The sequence below is a fragment of the Corvus brachyrhynchos genome, unplaced genomic scaffold (genome assembly GCF_000691975.1).
Source record: "Corvus brachyrhynchos isolate BGI_N302 unplaced genomic scaffold, ASM69197v1 scaffold66, whole genome shotgun sequence".
NCBI lineage: Eukaryota > Metazoa > Chordata > Aves > Passeriformes > Corvidae > Corvus > Corvus brachyrhynchos.
This window is the reverse complement of record NW_008238440.1, coordinates 396,807-410,017: the sequence shown is the minus strand read 5'-3', so window position 1 is coordinate 410,017 and position 13,211 is coordinate 396,807. Positions and strand designations below refer to the sequence as shown.

At 49.2% G+C, this 13,211-nt stretch overlaps 1 protein-coding gene across 1 annotated transcript in view; it reads right to left on the bottom strand.

Annotated features, from left to right (window-relative positions):
* Positions 1-11,701: 11,701 nt before the first annotated feature.
* PALD1 (phosphatase domain containing, paladin 1) overlaps positions 11,702-13,211 on the bottom strand; it is a 13,461-nt gene continuing 11,951 nt past the window's right edge. The window contains exon 19 of the mRNA XM_008635518.2: positions 11,702-12,027. Within this exon, the coding sequence (XP_008633740.1) occupies positions 11,878-12,027 (150 nt within the window). The 3' untranslated portion in view covers positions 11,702-11,877. The remainder of the gene's footprint in view (positions 12,028-13,211) is intronic.

Sequence of the window (13,211 nt, the reverse complement as noted above, 5' to 3'; positions counted from 1 at the left end):
AAAAAAAAAAAAAAAGCCTTTTCGGGCAGCCCTCCCTCCTTCCTTTCCTCCCTCCCACCATCCCGCCTCTCCATCCCTCCCCGCCCCGCGGACGCTCTGCCCCACCGCTGCCCGAACAAAGGCGAGACGTTCCCGGAGCCGGGGAGCCCCCCAGCTCTGCCCCTCTCCCCAAATCCCACCTCCCGGCCCCTCGCTGGAGCGGGACCCCGCTCGGAGACGCTCCATAGGGAGAGCCAAATTGTCGCCCAACTTAGAGCGCTGCCGCCGCGTGAGCTGGAGGTAAACATCCTGTTTGGAAACATCCAGGTGTGGAAACATCCCTAACAGAGAAATTGAAGATGCCCCATCCCTGGAAGTGTCCAAGGCCAGGTTGGAGGGGGTTTGGAGCAACCTGGGATAGTGGAAGGTGTCCGTGCCCATGGCAGGAGGTTGAAAAAAAAAATAGTTTTAAGGTCCCTTCCAACCCAAACCATTCCATGATTCCATTTAATTTTCCCTTCTTCCCTCTCCCCCTGTTTTTAGGTGGAAACAGATGGAAGGAGGTTCTGGCCTTGTTTCTGGATGCCAACTTGCTGGCTCTCCAAGGAAAACCGACACCCCTTGGGTTTTCCAAAGGGCAGCACCAAAGCTCCGGAGGTGGGACTGCACAGTTCAATACGTGCTGTGCTTCCTCAGGCTCCTCCTCCTCACCACCCTGACAAGGGGCAAATAAATCAAGTACTCCCCTAAAAAACTCAACAGAATTCAACAAATCCAGCACTGTGGTAAAAGGGCTTCCCACATCATAGAATCGTGGAATGCTTTGGGTTGGAAAGCACTTTCAAGATCATCTCATTCCACCCCCTGCCATGGGCAGGGACACCTTCCACTATCTCAGGTTGCTCCAAGCCCCAATGTCCAACCTGGCCCGGGACACTTCCAGGGATGGGGCATCCATCACCACAGAGGAACATACTTCCTGGCACCGTTTGCATTTGCTGTGTCTGGCTATCTTTTCATTCTGGATAGGACTCCAAGGCCAGCTCCAGGGAGGGGGCCGTGTTGCAGCACCAGTAACACCAGTTGTGCTGGTTGTGCTTGGATTGTACTCCCCTGGGGCCCAGCGGCTGTTTGGGTTACACTGAGCAACCCAAAAGCTTTCCCAAGAGGTAATTCCTGCCTTGAGGAACTTGTCATCCAAGCTGCCACAGAGGCCAGGGCACGATGGAAAAGGCAAGGAGGGAAAACAGTGTGCCAGCCTGCAAGCTTCCCATCAGGAATTAGGATTCTGGTTTTGGATTTCCTTGGTAGGACCTCAGTTGGAGCTTTGTTCCCAACCCATCAAAACAGCAATGCCTGGAATGGTAGGAAAGGATCACCATTTGGGAAAAACCACCTTTGGAACACCCTGCTTACCTTCACTGCTGGTGTAGGAGGATGATGGGGCTGCTGGGTGCTGGAAGGAGGATCCAGACGTGGGGATAGAGAACCCCTTGGAGATGGTCCTGCTGCAGCCATTTCTGGTGAAGCATCACTCTGAGGTCGTGTTATCCAGAAGGAATACTGCCAGAGCATCGCTCCAGAGGAGGGTGGAGAGCCCTGCCTTCCAGCTGGGTGATTGGGTTGGGTTTTGGGGCAAAGAGGAGAAGCTGAGGTCTTGGTGATCAAAATCCAGTCCAAAATTCCCTGTAGGTAAAGGCACAGGATGACTCCAAAAGGAGAGATGAATACACTTATTTCAAGTAGAGAATTTCAAGCTGGAATAAAAACAGATTTTAATTCCCAATTTAAGTCTTCTCATGCTTCTGTTGCTTCGTGCAATCTATAATTAAAGAGGAGAAATGACCTGCGAGAAATTCTTTGCAAAAGAATTGGAAGAAAAATTTGTGCTCTGAGCGTTTTGGGTGATTTCGGAAGATATGCACCTGCTGAAACATCAAAGCTGGAACAAGTCCTTATTTTGACTGAATAGATTTATGATGAAACATGTAATAAAGGACACACTTTACTTACGAAGGACAGCTCCGCAAACCATTGTTTAATTACTGTTTTTCAGAGGCAAAAACTATTTCTTCATCCACAAAATCTGTGAACTCATCCAGTCCCTCTAGACATTTATGCCTCCCCTGATGTTACCAAATCTCTGGCTTTGGCAGCATAACTTTGGCTGAATGACAATGGCAATGAGCTGACACACAACTTGCCCCATTTATTACCTTCTAAAGATAATAATTAAATAGATTTGGGTACCTATGACATGCTGGATGTGGTGAAAAGACAACTTCCAAAGGGATCTCTCGGGCTCCCAGATGACGAGATGTTCGTTTGTCACCCACACAGTGGCACCAGCCCTACCTGTTGGTCCCACCTGCCCGAAATATTAAATGATTAGTGTGGATTTTTGTGTTATCTCTATCAATACACCATCATTTAAGTCAGAAAAATTTGTTCATTCCAGCCTTTTTCTTCTCAGTTCTTGTCACAGAGGATGAAGAGTGAAGCAGCAAGGCAACTTCCCCTTGTCCTTTCCCTCCTGTCCTTCCCCTTTGCTTTGGCCCCTCTATTCTCCTCTTTGTCTCCTGCCTTTGCCTTTCCCAGCCTTTAACTCTGTCCCACCCTTCTCCATGACTTTAGGCTTAACCTTTTCCTTTCCATTTTGGAGTCCAAAAGGTGCCTTTTCCTGTTTTTCCCCTCCTCGGGTGCTATTTTATCTCGTGTCCCCATTTCCTCCATGGATAATGCACCCTGGAATTCTTCATGATTCAAGGCTTCCCTCTTCAGCCTTGAGATTTACCAGTGACATGGGTCTGGGAACTTTCCCATTTATTAGGTGACCTCTAGGCCTGGGGAGGAGCAGTTTTGCTTCCCAGCTTCCAGAGAAGAAAGTTGACAACAGCTGCTGCTTTTAAAATGCCAAATCAGGCTCCTTTTCCTGCAGGAGGCTCCAGCCAGTATTCCCAAAGCCTGATTTTCACCTGGCAGTGCCAATTTCTGGCCATCCTGGAGCAATGCAGTGTCCAAGCCCTGCCCATCCCACCGGGTACTACTCGGAGCCAGAGCCCAGGTGACGTGTTCCAAATCCCCACACGGGATGGTCGCCCTCCACCAGCAGTAGATGCAGCTATTGGCCACTAAATACAATTAATCTTGAATTTGAGGACTGGAAAAACCTTCACAAAAGGCTGGAAGTATTCCTTACAAGAAAAAAAAAAACCCAAACCCACTTAATTGGGTCTATTTTTGTGCCTTTATGGGCACTGGTTGTTTTGCTCAGCCTTGCAAACCTCCTGGAGGGGAGGGCACTAGGGCTAATAAAATCATAGCAATCTCCACCAATTACCTAAACTGGCTTTTCTGCCCATAATATCATGAGTTTGGGAGCCAGGAGTTCAGGATCTACCAGAGTAAGAAGCCAGGACTATATTTCCAGCCCTAGCTCGCAACATTTCTTCTTCCCAGAGGTTTAAACCTTCTGTTTGTTAATCCAAAAGGCTCTGAAACAGCCGCCCCTGCACTCAGGTTGCGCAACCACCTTCGGACCACGGGCTGATTTCTGGCAAGAAGTGGTCAAATTTGCAAAAAAAATTTAAAGAAGGAGAAGAAGGGGGGAAAAAAGTGTTTTCCAGCTGTTCGGGTTAGTCTGAGGTTTTAAAAGCAGCTGGAAGAAGGAAGGAGAAGCACTGGGAGGGATGGATTAGCATCCTAGGCACAGATAAAATGGGCAGGGGGCACAGCCAGGGGTTTTACCTGACACTAATCCCCATCCAGGTGCAACGTATCCACGCCCAGAGCAGGGCAAAGCTTGGTTAGGGAAGCATCCCAAACCCACCGTGCGGGGACCCGGAGCCTCAGCAGGCTCCAATCCCACCCTGCTCTCCAAGGGGAGGGATGGGAGCAGAAGCACGGCGGGCTGTGGGTGAGCGAGCATGACCTCATCCCTCAGACACGCGGAGCTGCCCCGGGATTAGACCAGGAAACAGCAGCTGCTGAAGCACCGGGGCAGGAGGGGAGAGAAAACCCCCCTGAGCATCTTCCCCTCCTTCTCTACAGCAGCCCCTGGCCGAAAACCACCCCTTTTCCAGGATTTCAGCTCTTTCCGGGGGGATTTTTAGGAGCCCTGCCGGAAGACCACCAAGGAGAGTGACAAAGATGTTGAGCTCGTCCCGGAGAGGAGCAGGAGAAGCGCAAGCCCGGCTCTTGGAGGCAGGGAGGGAACTGACAGACACATCATCTGGTCTCCGGCTGCCCCGAGGCACGATCATTCCTGGCAGATCTCTCCCTAATCCCTACTTTAAGACCTCCAAAGATGGAGGGAGCCTCCACAAGCCCCCAGGAGGTTTTGTTTGTTTGTTTGTGGGGTGGTTTTTTGCCACGTCTTGCTGTTCTGATCCTGGAAAGTTTTTCCTCCTGGTTAATCTGTATATTTCTTGCAGCTGCTTAACACCAAGGAGGCTTTGTGTCGTTTACTTGGATTTTCCTGGCTTTCCTACAGCCCTTTCCCTCTATGCACAGATATCTGTTGTGCCTTCTGATATCCTCTGACCTCCCCCCTACTCAGGCTGGTGCTTTCCAAGCTTGTGGTACACCCAGAATAAAGTCCAATTAGCTGCCCTAATCCTCCAAAAAGGTCCCGGGATACAACTTAAAGGCTTCTGGGCTTTTCATTCAGATTTGTACAGGCAGAGCCATGCCTTGCACATCCCTCAGGTCCCCTGGACACTTCTTGCACAAACTCAGAGCTGCAAGTCTGGCCTGGGGGAAATACAAGCCCTGATATATCCTGCCACCAAACTCTTCCTGCCAGCATCCCAAAGATTCTGGATGCTATCACAAACCCAAGTGACAATGGCAGTGTTCTTCCACGAGGCCCCAAACACACTGGAATCAGCACAATGTTTTAGGAGGGGGCTTTACTGGAGCTGGAAAATGAAGGGCTTTGTATGGATGTAGCACACAGTGCTGTGGACTTCTGGGAGGACCCAAGCTCTCAATGACTTTTTCCAGGACCTGAAAGAGAGAGCTGGGTGTGCAAAGCAGCTGATCCAGCCAGGGTGGGAAACCGCCTCTTCCTACCTTGTCCCCATCACCAGCTGCTCTGCATCCCACGTCTCCAAAGGCTGCCATCCTCTCTGCTTCCTCAGTGAGCCCAGCAACCCACAAGCTGAGACATGAGGCCATTCCCCTGCAGCCAAACCCCTGGAAGCAACGGGACAGTAAAGATGAGATCGAGTTACCGCAGGAGGCTGGGAATAACACAAAGATGACAGCAAGAAACCTCTGGAGAGCAACAAACTCCTGTATAGGCACATCATGGTGGGAACGGAGCTCGAATCTTACCAAGGCTCATCTCCTGGTGGCACCTAGGCAGTGTTTTTTGGGATCAGAGCCCTGTGTTCAGCCCAATCCAAACAGAAGCATCTTTCCCTCATCCCACCAAACTGCATCTCACTGCCCCTCTGAGCAGGGTTTCTCCTCAGCTACAGCTGCATCTGCAAATCCCTGCAAGATGTTTGCCTTGGCAACCTCACTGGGAGGTTTTCTAGGGGCTGAGAGTCCCCCCTCATTCCCTTGCCCACCCAGGGGTGAGCAGACAAGCTCAGGAACCCAAACTGTAAAGCTGGAAAAGGGGCAAATGAGCCAGAAAGTGGAAGCTGACGCCGGTCCCGGCTGAGCAGCAAGTTAAGGGATGGTGAAACAAGGTCAGCGAGATTTATACCGACAGCCCTGGATGGCTTCCAGCCCCTACTGTCAGCGGCAGAGGCTTGGAAAGGAGGAGGGAAAAAGTTGCTCTCCTTCTAGGAACCGCGCCGCAGAGAGAGCTCCGCTGGCGGGGCCGGGTCCCGACGATGGGAAAGCAGAAAATAACCCCAAAAATCCTTGTTTTTCTAACTGCAACGCAAGATGCAGCACAGCTGCAGCAGACGTTGAACTCCAGGTCAGCAGCACCTTGGTGGGACTGAGGCAGTCGCCAGGGTGAGGAGCTTCTGCTGCCATGAATGGAAACCCATGGAATCCTCCTTCCCAAAACCACAGAGCCTTAAAGCTCCCTGATGGCTGTGGCATCCAAGAGAAACGTGTGCGGCCTATCCATGGGATCCAGGGGGGTGTTAAACCTCTCCTCACCAGAGCTAAGACCAAACCTAGGACAGGAATCCCACCACCATCACTTCAGCTCTGGGGCTTGGCACAGCCTGGCCACAGGCCTGGCTGGTGGGAGACATCCATCCCTGCCACCTTGGCATTCCCAGCCCTTCCCTTTCTCTTTTCCCTGCTGACACACAATACAAACTAGGTTAACCTTGCCCAGCATCTCCCCCAGATGAGCCTTTCCTTCTCCACACATTGACCACCTTATTAATTTTTTATCATCCTCCTGCTAAGATTAAGCTTGCTGCCACATAAACCCCAAATCCATTTTTGGGGTTTTTTTTAACCTCTTAAATCAAACTCCTGAGCATTTCCCAGTCCCCAGGGCCTTGCTCATCCCCTCAGCCTACGGATATTTTTCCACCATGACCCCCACCTGCCAGCGAGTGCTTTTGAGTGAATCTCATTGAGCCCCATCTCCTCTTTTAGCTCGAGCTGGGGAAAATTAATTTTTCATTTGCTTGGGGCCAGAAGCACCCTGAGGTGGCGGAGGGCTGGAAAACAGCTGCTTTTTTCCCCTTGCCCTGCAATATTCATGGAAGAAAAGTGAGAAATAGAGGGAGAAAGTCATTCCAAGTCTGGGGTCCGTGGTTCATACACATTTTGCTGCAAGAAAGGAGCCAAGCCCAATGCTTTGCATGATGTCCGTAGTTTTCGGAGCTTTGGAAAACCTCCCCTTGCTGCCACCCTCTACACAGGTTAGCATTTCCATTGCTCTTCTGGATTTAGCCAAAAATCCCCCTTTCTCTGCACCATCCCCTTTCAGCCCATGATTTATTCCTGCCTCTGCTCCCCACAACAACAGGGGGCTTGGCCATGCCCAGGGGTCCAGGGAGGGTGAAAACGGGGGGAAAGGAGAGTTTCTAGTGCTTGGAGGTCTGGTACTGTGCCTATATGGCTTTTATTTTTAGTTTTTCAAGCCCTGGCTCTGCAAAAGCATCTTAATTACTATTCTTCAGCTGTAAAATGAAACCCAGATGTGCTCCCCGTGCAGAGGTTTCGTCGGGGAGTTCTGCCGGAGGGGGACATCCCAGCAAGGGAAACATGGAAATTATTATTATTATTATTATTATTAATATCATTTTAAGAGCTCTCATGTCTAGAGCTATTCGTGGTGGCCCCGAGCCAGAACATGCCTCTTCCCTGCTGCTGTAAATAGAAATTCTATCACCCCCAGCCCTGAACACCCTTAATTTTCACCAAAATTAAAGGGAAAGACTCCTGACCTGGGCCTTGAAAAGCTGATGGCTGTGGGACTTGGATACAGTTGGCAGAGCTGCCACAGCTGGGCAGAAAAAGAGGGGAAAAGGGGATTTTCAGGGAAAAACACAGCCCTGAAGCCCCTGATAGCTGCAGCGATTTGCCTGGGGCTGTGGCAGGTTTCCCCTTGCAGCTCCACGTGCCAGTGGAATATTGGCTCCTCGGCTCATTTTCCCTTTTGGATGGATAAAAAACATAAAGACACGTGAAGTTCAGCTTCCAAGGATTTCTACTCACCCGTAAGAGGAGGAGGAGGAATAAAATCCCTGGCTGAGGTCAGAGCAGCCCTGTTCCTTCTACCTCTGTGAATCCCAAAGAGGGGTCCCTTTGCCAGGGCCCCTGTCTGATGCAAAGATGCAGGAAAGGAGAATCTAGCCAAGACCAGCTGTATTTTTGCACTTTTTGGAGTAAAAAAAAAAATATAATCTCAAAGGAAAGGGGATCTCCCAGGCCAATTTATTCAGGGGGAGTTTCACAGAGAGATGGTGGGGTTGGGATAAAGTTTCTTGCCACCTTGTCATTCCCCACACAGCCAATTTATATAATTATTTATTATCTATATTATTATTCTCCCAGAAAAAAAGGCTTCTGGCAGAAAGCTTTGCTTTCTCTGGAAGGAGGTAGCCGATCCAAGAGTACACGTGGTGCAAAGCTCCCCCAAAACATTCCTCACACCAAAAAGCTCCATCCAAAGGCAAAAGCTGAGCAGTGAGAAAGCACCTCTGTACCCACGTCCTCGCAGGGGGAATGGATTTGGGGATGCCTCCACTTCCAAGGTAGATTTTGACCTTGAATTCCCCTCATCTCGCGTCACAGGGGTTTTATTCTGTTCCAAAAAGCTTTCCCTCTATTTTTTGAAGAAGTATTTTATATTAAAATACGTTTTAATAGGGATTTAAAAGACAGATTTTGTCCCTGTATGAATAGCAAATACCATTCAGCCAATGGTTACAGGTTAACCATGCCTCAATTTATACATTTTTTTAATTACACCCTCAATCATGGCCTTTGCTATAAGACAAGAAGACAAGTGCAGCACATCTGCTGCAGAGAAAAACCTGGAAAGGACATACCAGCATACCCCAAAACCTCAGGGATGGGGAAGGCAAATAGAAGCGTTAATAATCCATTAATTAATTATCCATGTGAAATATAATCTCATTAGGCAGTAGCACAGCAACAAACAGCCCCATTGCCACATTACCCCCACACTGTAGCCAGAAAAAAAGGGGGAAAAGAAGTCATTAAACCACTATTTTATAAAAGACAATGGAGCCAGACTCCCAAACCGGCCAAAAAATCCTCGGACGATGACGCAGGGTATTTTGGTGTGGAAGAAGGAGCATCCCTCCTTTGCTCCATGCTTCTGAGCAGCGAGGGGGGAAACGCAAGTGGAAACTGGGGGAGGGAGGGGGAGGTTACAGGTGTCCCTGGTTTGGGTTTGAGCTCCCAGGGAGGGGGTCAGGGTAGGTCCCACCTGAGGACAATTTGTCCTCACTCCCCTTGAGGCTGCGGGGTGGAGGGGAGGAGCCGATGGGATGCGGCATCCTGGGTGTTTTCTGGGAAAATGGTGTGGTGCAGCCCGGAGCACGTGGGCAGGGCTCCTACGGGAATATAGATAAACGTAGAAGTAAAATCTTTCTCCTTTTCTCTGCCGCAGGCAAAAGACCCACCTGCACCATTTATTAAGGCAGCTGTGGGCCCCCTTTCAGTGTCCTCCAGCTCCACATTTCACCGCCTCTAAGCCCCACCATCACCAATGCCACCAATAACTTTTTCCATGGGTGGAATAAGGGGTGGATTGGGGCTTTTTTAAGGGATGTTAAGAGCTTCTGTGACCCACCCCAGCCTGTATGTACAGCCAAGAGTGCAGTGGGGTGATTTTGGGGAGTGTTGGTGCTTCCCCTTGGCTGCAACACAGAGCATTTCCCATTCTCCTATGAGCCTGCAGGTTTGGGAAAAAGGGTTTGTAGACAAAACAAAGCCCTAAAAATAGGTGACGGCACCCAGAGATGTAGGGATGCCCTGTGTTCCCCTGGAAATGAGATGCAGATCTGCGATCAACACCAACAGAGCAGAAAACCAGCCACAGATCCGTGTTTCCTGCCCTGAAATAAATCCCTCAGGACTGCTGGCTGGAATTTAAATATTTAATTACCCCAAAAATAACCTCTGATCCCCTCGGCTGTATTCCTACACTCCAAGCCCTGAACAAGGTGAGGAGAGTGGAGAATTAGGAGTTAACTGAGGGTCAGAAACCTGCAGAAAACCAGCTTTCATGAAAAGCAATAAAACTGATTGACGAGCACTTGTTTTTTTTTAATGTAAAAACACACTCTGAGTTTCTTTTTTTGTAGGTATTTTAGACCACGCACCCTCTTGCTGGTGCTTCCCTGGGAAGAAATGCTGTTCCTCCAGGGAATGCACCCCAGTGAGGCTGGAGATCAGCTCATTAACCCCATCCAATTAACAGCTGCTTTTTACCCCCCTGCCATGGGACACCTTCCACTAGACCAGGTTGCTCCTGGTTGTTATTATATAGAATTTACAATATTTAATATATATTTCATGTTTCTAGAATTTACATTATATAGAGTAATTCTAGAATGGGTATTTGATATCGTTATCACTGCGTATAATATATAAAATCTATATATTATATATACACGGTGTATATAGTAAAATGTATGCTATAGACATAATAGCATTTAAAATATATAATATACACTCAATAGTGAGTCTATATTTTACCTATATAATATATAATATATGATACATAACCCCTTGTTTGCTTTGTCTCGGGCTGAATCCTTTCAGAATTGCCAACCTTTTTCCCTCGCAACAGAAAATCCAGGCCATTCAGAGCCAGGTTTTAACTTCTCATCTAAGAGAGGTTTCTGCCTCCCCAGCCTGGGGAAAAGAAGGAATAAACACAGCACGGTTGATTTTTCACATTCAAACACGTTCCCATCTCCCAGGATTTTTTTTTTTCCCAGGCAATCGCTTTAGTCCTGCTTTGGAAATCTCTTGTTAGGATGGTGGGAAAGCGGAAAGGAGCCTTTCAGCCCCTCGAACCAGGTGATGCAAAGCTCCAGCCTTCATTACCAAGATTAAAGAGGCTGGGATTTCCTAAGCAATTAAAAACTCTGCCTAATTAAGACAGGGCTAATAGGCAGGACTTGCAAGGGTTGGTGCTGGGGCAGGAGAAGGGGATGGATTTGCAGCAAAAGAGCCCGCAGGTAATTCTTTTGGTAAGGCAGAATAAATGCAGATGTGAGGATAGAGAGGATGTTCTCTGTTAAAAACTAAAATAAGAGCGGGAAAAAGAGAAAAAAATAGCATCAACAGCTTCTTGAAATCACTCAACTGTCTGACTGCATCAGCAGCAAGTTATCCAAACACTGCAATGGTCAGCGAGGGGCAGAACATTCAGGCAGGTATTTCTGAAAGGAGGAAAAAAAAAAGCACACCCAAACATGTGTGGCTAAGCCAAAAGAAAAAAAAAAGAGGGACCCTTTGGGAACTGGGTCTGCCACAGCCAAGGCTGAAGAAAAAGCAGAGCTTTGCTATTTTAAAACGTTGTTTTTCTTTCCAGCCTCCACCTTTGAATTTCTGCCACCTCCCGCCACTGGCAGCCGATGAAAGCGGCTGCTGGGACAGACGGAGCGTGTGCTCCTGCTTTTGTGCTTCCCATCCTATTCTCTCCTCCCTCCATCCGGACAGGAGCCCAGCGACTTCCCCTGGCCCCTGCAAGCTCCTCTCACCCCACTGTGAGGCCAGGGGGGCACTGGAACCCTTCACTTATGAAATCTCCTTTGGATTAACTACGTTTACTCTTTCCTTTCTCTTTTCCTTAAAAAACAAAAAAAACCCCGCTGGCACTAATTTTGCTTTTAAGACTTTGCTGAGCATCTCAGCCCCCTCAGCACTGCCTTGGCACTCAACTTGGTCAGGGCAGGGGGAAGTGGGACCCCAAAACTGGGTACCACAGCTGCCACTCCCCCAGCTGCATCCACGACTAAAAAAGGTTGGGAAGAACCAACAAATACAACTAAGCCTTAAAAATACCCAGGTTTGAAGTGACTGGGATTTCTGTGAGTCCTAATTCTGGCTGCAAGTGTTTATGGCTCCATATCTACATGGAGAAATAAATACATAACCATATATATATATATTTATTTATATATACATATTTATGTGTATATAGACATGTACATGTGTGTGTTTATGCACATAAATACACCTCTGTGTGTATAAATATGTAAATTTGTGTAAATGCTGCACTCGCTCAGGGTGGAAGTGAGGAAGGTCTCGATTTTTAATTTACAATATTTTTATTGCGTCCAAAAGAACCCCAGAAATCCTCCCGTCCTAAGGCAGCTTTGAGGCTCACCCCCTCCCTCCCCACACCCTCGGATTTTGGGAAAACAGTCTTTTTTTTGCTCTTCCCCACCCCAGAGAAAGCAGCAGGGGTCCCCCCGCGCCCCGGCCCTACGCGAAGTCCCCGCGGAAGGGATGGGACGCGGCCCCCTGCGCCTGCCAGCGGCCCCGCAGCGTGCACAGCGCTTTGCCCTCCAGGCTCTCCAGCTCCGGGAATCCCAGCTCGTTCAGCACCTCGTACACCCCGGCCACCGCCGCTACCTGGAAACACAGGGAGAAGCAAGATTGAACTCCTCCCCCTCGGGGATGCTTTTGCCACCTCCCGGGCGAAGACGGGCGGGGAAGATCCCCGGCATCCCCTCCATCCCCGTACCACCCCCTTCAGCTCCCCCAGCCTCTCTCCAGCCCCAGCTTATCCATTTTCTAAGCCTCTTCCTTGCTGCTGGGGTCAGCCATCACAGGGTTTGTTGGCTTTGGCACCCTCCTGCCAAAAAGCTACAATGGCGCCTTGTTTTTGCTAAAAACGCAGGGATTATGCAGCGGGAAGGGGCGCTCTGGGGGCCAAAGGCTCCTTGTATGCGCAGGTTGGGAGTATTTCCCTCCCCTCCAGCAGACGGGGGGAGTGGGGGATGTAAGCCCCACGAGTTGAAGATGTGGCATTAAAAGGGGCAGCGCCTTTTGGGGCTGCACTCAAAAGATGCAGCACCGAAAGAAAGATGCAGCACCAAAAAGATGCTGCATCCAAAGATGCACCAGCAAACGGGGGGGGGAGGACAGAGGGCAGATGTAAATCCATGCACTGAAAATGCAGCCCCAAAAGGTGCTGCTTTAAAAGGTGCAGCCCCGAAAGGTGCAGCATTAAAAACCGCTGCACTCAACCGCACGCCTCCCGCATCCAGCCAACAGCAAACATCCCAAATCTCCGCAAAAGCTGGTGCAGCCCCAGCGGCGGCCGCCGGGCAATGCAAACACCGGCATAACAGGGATGCCAGGGCGGGGCGGGCACCGGCGTCCCCCCTCCTGCTCCAGCTCCGCCCTTTCATCTCCCGCCCGGCGGATCAAAGATGCCAATAGGAATTAGCGGCGCCGGCGGAGGCAAGGGAAGGGATGCGGGTTTTTCCCACAATAGCGCCGGGCAAACCCGGGAGGGGGGAGAAAAACTGGTCTCTGCATTGTAATAGAGGTAAAAGATGAAAATGACAAAATAAACAAAAACAAGCGAAGTTATAGAGCACATCAATAGAAACGATACAATAAAATAACAAAAATTAAAATTTAAAATAATAAAATACAGTCACACAGCAGTAAAATTTAAATAAATAAAATTATATAAAATATTAGAATCATAGTAGCGTTATTAAAATTGCCATGTCCCCAGCTTCTCCTTTTCCCCTCTGACTCTTCTCTCATGCAGAATAACCCCCTAGGCACCAGCACACACACAC